The sequence below is a fragment of the Leuresthes tenuis genome, unplaced genomic scaffold (genome assembly GCF_036924035.1).
Source record: "Leuresthes tenuis unplaced genomic scaffold, fLeuTen1.0.hap1 SCAF_7, whole genome shotgun sequence".
NCBI lineage: Eukaryota > Metazoa > Chordata > Actinopteri > Atheriniformes > Atherinopsidae > Leuresthes > Leuresthes tenuis.
Genome location: NW_027325361.1, coordinates 21,409,409 through 21,417,670, shown reverse-complemented (window position 1 = coordinate 21,417,670; position 8,262 = coordinate 21,409,409). Strand labels below are relative to the sequence as shown.

The following is an 8,262-nucleotide window of genomic DNA, read 5'->3' as shown; positions in this document are numbered from 1 at the left end:
GATGGAGCTGTAATAGAAGAAGATAAAGCAGAAGGTGGAAACCCAAGACACCATTCTGTATCTTCCAGTAAAGCAGGAAAAAGGCTGTGCTGAACAGGCAAATTAAGCTTTGGTTATCATCAGTCAGTCCAGTTTTCTATTGAAGTGATGACTCATCCTTCAGATTATGATATTTAAGAAGCACAAGTGCTGTTGTAGAACCTTTTACAATGACAACAAGAACAATGCCTTCCTTTTTGAATTTGCAATCCTTTTACTTTTTAAATTTACTTTTTAAAAGTAATGCTCTCTGTCACCTGTTTTTTCACATGCAACATAAATGCATATGACCACAATAATCATGTATAATTATAATACAGTTCTGTTCTCTAATGTATTTTTTTGGTATTTTAATCTCTCATTTTAAATCTTTGACATCAGGCTTAACAGAGAAGAGCCACTTTGGTTATCTCTCCATCCTGTAATAGCTAAATATTTCATTATGCTTACTCCTTGGAAGTATACTCCTTACACCTCAGGTGAGTAAACTGTTGCTGATTATATGCACTGGTTTGCCCTCATGGATATGAAGAAACTTCTGGACATCACTGACATCTGCTGCCGCTGGTTATGCTCTTACACTCTCAGCTTTCTGCACAGCTATAACTTTAATTGCAGCTTTAATCGTAAAACTTTGGCAGAAACTACATGAAGGCCAACAGGGATTTTGCTGGGAGATCATAGAAACTTTGGATTGACCTTCTGGAGGTAAAATACTCAGCCAAATTTATGCAATTATTTAGATATAGGAGGAAACCTTGTTTGATAGACTTGGTTTGGCTTACATTTTCTTCAATCCATCCTTCCATTTGATAAGTCTCCCAACAGTAATCCAATAAGAATTTGTCTCGGATAGATGCAGAGGTTAGAAACGGAAGTAAAGATATTGAATTTAATTCTTTATTAATCCCAAAAAGGGAAATAATTTTGCACCTTAAAGAGTCAATAACAATTATCAGTCATTATGAAAAAACATGAGGGATATGTACTTTGTATTCACAATTTATTGAGATATCTTTCAGGTTTGGTTTAAAAAATGTCACTAATAATAGAATAATTCAATTATATTTTAGAAATACCCTAAATTCATACTATACGCCCCTTTTGTAGATTTGTCGGCCAACTGAAACAAAAAGACTGAGTCTAGTAATCAGGTAGGACAGTTTCATGGTGATAGCCCCAAATGATTATTTATCTAGGCTATTCCCCTTTGGTGTCATAAAATCTGAGTTTAAAGTCAAAACCATTTAACAGGTTAAAAACTATCAATTTAGTACCTGTGACTTGGATGTAAACATGAATACAAGTTATATGCAGCAGATAAACCGAGCTGTTCTTACCTTGTGTGTTTGTTGGCTTGTATCTGGAAAAGAGGGACGAGAATAATCAGAGCACCGACTTTTATACTGAGACGGAGACCGTAGCTCTTTTTTTTCGCCCCCACACCGATGAGACCATAAACTGTCTATGGATGGGATGAGCGAGGGTGTTCCAATGAACGGTTGATTCATTTGAGTGATTTGATTTGATTGAACTTAGAATTGATATTTCGCAATTTTAATTTTAACTAATTTAATGTGACAGTCATCATCATAAGGTTCTGTCATTTTTAACATACAAATATGTTATGTTGTACATGAGGGGGCTGTCTTAGGTCTGATGACCTGATCGGAGCGCAAATTCACACCATGCGCGTGCGCGTGCACCAGCCTGTCTGACGTCTGTAAACTCACTCATTACCGTTCAAATCCACTGATTTGGTTTTAGAAAACGTAGCAGTGGCTCAGAGCTTGTCTTTCACCTCCAAAGCGAAGGGAAATTTGTTCATGGTTTTACAGTAGTGACCGAGGCTCTGACGGGTGTGCTCAGAGAGCAGCAGACGTCACACCGAAACCAGAATGCGAAGCAGTCTGAGAAAATGTGCGTGCGTGCTCCGACCTGGGTGCGCGCTCGACTTCATTTAGATGTACAGCAGACGGATTGAAAAGCGCAAAATCTATACTAGGGCGTCATCCAAAGTCCAGCATTGTGTTTGAAGCAGTCAATTGGTGGATTTCTGGTGAATTGTAGGGATCCGCGTGTGTCCTGTGGACTTTTTGCTGTTGTTTTGCAAATGTTGTGGTCCTTGTTGGTACAGTATTGCACCCCTTCGCAATTTCACAGTCCCTTTTCAAACTAATTTAATGTGAAGGTCATCATCATAAGGTTCTGTCATTTTTCCCAGAGGCTGATCTTTATCTGTAGTTTTCTCCACTTGGTATACCTTCAGTAGAGTAAACTCAACAAGTGTAGTTAGTTACAAAATAACCAACTTGTTCAAACTCTCCAAACTTGTGAACGACATTAAGTTTAGCCATGTTTATTCAATGCTAAGTAGTTTAACTTTGACTAGAATTGAGTTTGTGTTCTCAGACAGGACAGTCCTGATGATGGACTTGGGTCATAGCCTTTAAAATCACTGCGTACCATATTCTGTACTAGTCTGAGGAGCTGTTGGCTTATGCATAAATTAGCTTTCTTTATGTGCTGATGCTTTTCTGCCTTTGTCCCAGAAGACGTGAGCCCTGGTATTCATGTGGATGTTACTTTTACACACACCTAAACAGTGTTGCAGTCTACTGATGGCTCGTCATAGTGACTCTACTCCTTGATAGCAGCATTGTAATCCATATCTGCCAAAGTAGAAAAAAAAGGGTCAAGGATAATATGAAGACAAAGAGTTCAAGGTGTTGACTTGGATTACCAGGATCTCCATCTGATCAAGAATCTGTGAGATATGCTACAAACATGTCTGATCTGTGGGGGCAACTGATTAAATGTAACTCAACATTTACTAAAACACTTTTGTTACTTCCATGTTGGGTTTAGACTATAACAATAGGATAGTGTCAGAAAATATCTTGATTAGAGCTAATATACATTACTTTTACAATGTGATCAAACTCAATTTAGCTCTTGCCTGGGTTACATGTGAACACAACACTTTATGACAAAACTTTGTCACTTCCTGGTTTAATTTATCTATTAACTTCACTTGTTTAGGTTTAGATATCGTATTTGGGACTAAATTGCATTTTTATTTTTTTAAACGTGACCCTGATTTTCGTCTTTATGGAGACAGTTTTTACAATTTACATGCAGCTGCTCTCCTGACCACTCCAGGATGCATATCCTAAAAATTTGATTATTGGCTGTTTTCCCTAAATAAATAAACATCCTCTGAGAAGGCAATCTCTTAGGTGTAAACATCAGGTTTCAGCTGATGATTTATTGAGTTTATTACCAAAGCTGTGGGAGGAGAATGGTAAGGAAGACAGATATGACGATGTTAAATTATCTATAAAGTGGCATGTGAGGGAGGGGCATGAAAAATGCATCAAGTTCAGAAAAGTAACATGGCCAGAGCTAGCCAGACTTTGCCCAGCCTGATGGAAATTTCCACTACTGTCTCTGGCACTTAAATGAAAACTAATGTTCTGCATTGTAAATTCAGGGCATTTATAATGTTGAACACAACACAGTATGTGCTTTTTTGTTAGACTGCTTTTATAGACAGCATTGTGAATTCACTGTTCCATCATGATGATATATTAATTAATAATAAAGAAAACATTTGTCTTGTAATTTAGGAACACCTGATATAAAATAAGTTAATTAGTACTGCCATTAAAAAATTAATTCTGTAATCCCCACCTCCCTAACCTCCACCCTCTACTCATATTTTTTCTATCACTCTGTATAAATTAAATAGCATGCTGATGTGTTTTCATTTAAACCGCTAACTCGTCAGCATGGAAAAGTACATGGAAAATTTTCAGGTGACCCAATGGTCAATAAGTGATTTCATCAGCTCAAAGTGAGGGCTCTCTTAAAGCAACATTGCTCAGGCTTATCTTTTGCCTTGTACTAGTGTAATATCCCCCCCCCCCCCTTTTTTTTTTCTAACAAAAACATTAATCTAACACCTCACAACCTGTAAACACTCATTATAATATGATATACTCTACACTCATAGTGTCTTAAATAACGCTAGAGGTATTTCTATAGCTTAATTTTGTTTGAGAATCCAGTTGTCACAAATGTTGTATAGAGAAGGATACAAATTCAGAAACAGGAGACAGGCAGGTGAGAAATCCAAATAACTTTAACCAAACTAACTATGATTACAAAAAGCACTGTGCACATCTGGCAGGAAAGCCCCTCAAAACAAACAGGCAAAATTTAGCAGGAATTACAGGTGAACAAAACAAGTTGCAAGATGGGAGGTAAGACGAGGCTCTGTCACAAAGCAAAGAAAACTGGGAAAAATATATACTGGGGAAGATAATGACTGACAGAAACAATCTGTATGTGGCAGCATACTGAAACCAGGTATGATAATAGAATAGAATTCACAAACACAAACAAATTCCAAAATTCAGAAAATGACAATTAAAAAAACTAAATATAATAGTCAAACAAAATGACCCCTTTTGTGATTAATAAAGTATTATTCACTCAGTTCTATTTAACTATGAGCCATACAATTAGTGGGTGATCAGAGTGGGATCGATACAGTTGATGCAGGTTTGTGGACAGAGGTTGGACTAAACAGTGGAGATGGCGTCTGGGTTACGGGTATGGAAGTAGTATGCTGCAGCTCCTCCTGCCATGATGGTCAGACTCAGCTTAACCAGGAGGCCAGCAAAGGAGGGCTCTTGCTCCACCAGCTGGAAGACATGGAGAGAGAAAAATTAATTTACATTTGCAAATGTTTGTCACGCTAAGATAATCTGAGACTGTAAGGTTGGAACTACATTGTGCCAAGTGGTGGAAACAGTGTTCATTCAGACCTTTCTGGTTTTCAGGGGCTGGTACATGCGGTCGAACTGGGTGAAGATTGCATTGCGGGCCCCGTCCCATTTTCCCGGTCCCATCAGTCGGTATTGGTAAGCAGTGACAGGGCCCCATAAAACCCTCTTAAACAGAAGGTAGTCTGTGAAGAAGAGCCAGAGGAGACTTGGCTGTGCTCCAATTTCTTCAGCGATTTCGTCCATGTAAGAAACAAAATCCACCTGCAGTGGTGTCAACTTTGACACGATATAGCTGTGGAGATGATCAAAGATTATTTGTGATTGCTCAGTGAATTGAAATATAGTACAAGATCAGTATAAATCATGATCAAGTGGTTCATCGAAACAAATATTTACTTGTTCTCTATGTTCTCAGTGTCCATTTCAACATCCTTGATCATGGACTGGTTTGAGGGTAGCTTTTTATATCCTGAGCAGCACGAAATAAGACATATAAAGAGGTAAGACTGACTTGTACTTGCGAATTATTTAAACTAATGACAGGAGATAAACTAGCCTTGCAGCCTCACCTTTGAAGACACGTGTGACCCAGCGGGCCTGTATTTCAGCCTGAGGCATGATGGCTCCAAGTGCATGAATGAAACCCACAACAGCCAGGGTGGGATGCTCCAGGTTTGGAGGGAAAACATGCTTGTACAGACCCACTCGATGCCCAGACTTATACATGACATTGTTTGGCATGTAAGGGAAATCATAGTTGTACCCTGTGGCGAACACAATTGTATCCACCTGTAAAATGGGAGATACACCCATTAAAACTGTGCAGGAGGAGCAAAAATATTATTGAAGACAATTAGGAGAACCATTCTGACCTTTTCTACAGTGCTGCCATCTTCAAACACTACAGTGGAGCCATGGATTTCCTTCACATTTGGTTTGATGATGACGGATCCGGACAGAATCTTTAGGGGCAGGTCATCGTTGATCACTGGTATCTGACTGAAGAGCCTGATGAGGTCGCAGGAAAAACATACTCTAATTACACTTGAAGAAAAAGAGCCATTCACTCATCACTAGCACAACTCATTGCACACTCTCCAGCTACAGCATCTCGAGCAAAAACCTTTGTTGTCACAACAGCATCCACCTGTGTCTGGGCTTGAGGGCATACATGGTGTGGTCATACATAGCGTTGAGTTTTTTCTCGCCAAACCAGTTGAAGAAGTTGATTGGCAGCAGGTGGAACAGGATGTGGACAAAGCGTGTGTTGTACATCATGTCCACAGGCAGGCCATTATCAGAAACCTGACGAATGACCCAGGCACCGCGACGAGTGCTCAGATACACCTGTAGGACGAGTCAGATGCAACTCAATATGCATTCAAGTCAGTGAGGAGCATCCTGCATCAAAAGAAAACAAGAGCAATAAGAACCTGCTCTGCAACTCTGCTGGTCTCCACCGCGATGTCGCCTCCTGAGTTCCCAATACCGATGACCACCACTCTCTTCCCGTACATGTTCTCAGGGCCCTTGTAGTCCCAGCTGTGGAAGTATTTTCCTTCAAATGTATCAATTCCTGTATTCAAGAATGTTCAAGTGATATTGTCATCAATTCGCATGTGTTAGAATGATGTTGAGATGATGAAAAACACAATTAGAATCTTAAAGGATGATATGTGGAAGGTGTGTACCAAAAGCAGATCTACCTGGGAAGTCATTGAATGGCAGGTTGGGATAGGTGTAGTGACCGGAGCAGCAGATTACTCCATCAAACACATGTCTTTCTTCTTGTCCATCCATGTTTTCTGTCACCACTTCCCATTGGCCGGTGCGAGAAAAGTCTGGTCTTTGTGTGACTCTCTTCACTGTTGTCTAAAATGTAACAAAATGTACATGAATATATTTGTTTGCAGATATTCTTTGGACTTAAGTAATCCAATTTTTAGAACTAACTTCAGCTTTTGTCCCTTTTTACCTGGAAGTGAATGTGCTCCAGTAGTTTAAAGTGCTCTGCATACATCTTGAAGTATTTCAGGATTTTAGAGTGGTGCATGTAGTTGGGGTAATCGGCTGGGATGGGGAAGTCACTGAAGCACATCATCTCTTTTGAGATATTAATGGTAAGGGAACGGTAGATACTAGCCCTATTGGGCTCTGAGATTTCCTGCAGAAAAACAGTTTGTACAGGACATGAGACAAGGCAAAGGGCTGGTGGTAAGACTAGCAGCAACTCAGTCAACCTCATTTAGATTAACATGAAAGGCTAAGGACATTAAGGAGTCTTTTTTTCCATCAAAATAGAGACTTACCTTGAAGTTCCACAGTCCACCCATGTCATCACTGCTTTCAAAGCAGGTTGGCTCCATGCCCTCATCCAGACAAGCCTTTACGCTAGTCAGGCCAGAGGGGCCTGCCCCGATCACTGCTACTCTGTGCACCATGATGGAGCTGCAAGACAAAAAGAGAAAAAATTAATTTAAATGAGAACCAGATTTAAGTGCATAATTCTAAATGCATGACTCTTGATTGTATCTGTTTATGTTTCTATCATCCTCTGCTGGGCAGTCCCCTCATCTCCCAGCCAGCTTGTGACAATAAATGGCCTGGAGCCACGTGGTTATATGCCCTTCCAATCTTTGTAGACACCCCACTAACTGATATGTATGTGGATGTCACTGATCAGTTGTTTTTCTTTTTTAGCCGTATCACTATTCGTTTAATGACGATGCTGATGAAGGCCACCATTCAAAACTTGTTGGTCTAACAATGCCATTGTTCTGCATATTTGTGTAGCAGGAGTTTTAACTTCTTGGGACTTTCCCCATCTCCACACGCCTTAGCTGTGGGCTTGAGGCTGAGACATAGCGGTTCATAACTTTGCTTTTCACACCACACTGTTGTGCTTTATAGTTTCTTGACATTTTTGGGGGCTTTCAATTGCATATTTTTATCCTCCTCAACATGCCAAAGATTCATGTGTATGGTTGTACATTTGCAGGGCTCAGACAAAGATTTGTTTTTATGACAGTGGTGTTATATCCCAATACTGTGGGGGCAGCCAAAGAGCAAAACAGTTTACCAAATTATCCAGTGTTACTTTCCTACACGTATATCAAATGAAATCAAAAGCAAAGGCATTTGCAGCCAAAAGTTCCTGCATGTAATATTGCTTTCATAAGTGTCTGAATTCCTATAATGAAATCATAATTAAGATTCAGGGAGTTTTGGAGCTGATTCAAAGTGTTTCAAGTGCTTTCGACTCACTGTGGGTTCACGGTAGAGTAGATTTGAGGTTTCTTAAACAATCCTTTGTGCATTTATTGTGCAGCAGCCTATAAGTAGCCACTCTGAATTTGAATTTGTTTTTCTGTTGTTGCCCACACAATGCTGTGCTCAAGTTAGTCAAATCAAAGTTGTATAATGCATCGTC

The 8,262-nt window shown here is 39.7% G+C and overlaps 1 protein-coding gene across 1 annotated transcript; it reads right to left on the bottom strand.

Moving 5' to 3' along the window:
* Positions 1-4,565: 4,565 nt before the first annotated feature.
* On the bottom strand, positions 4,566-7,277 carry LOC140312443 (flavin-containing monooxygenase 5-like). The gene is given in 10 exon segments (XM_072390280.1): positions 4,566-4,748; positions 4,872-5,124; positions 5,229-5,301; positions 5,402-5,621; positions 5,705-5,840; positions 5,980-6,179; positions 6,266-6,408; positions 6,539-6,704; positions 6,808-6,996; positions 7,142-7,277. Coding segments are annotated over 10 exon segments (1,695 nt in total). The 5' UTR covers positions 7,274-7,277.
* Between the last annotated feature and the right edge of the window lie 985 nt (positions 7,278-8,262).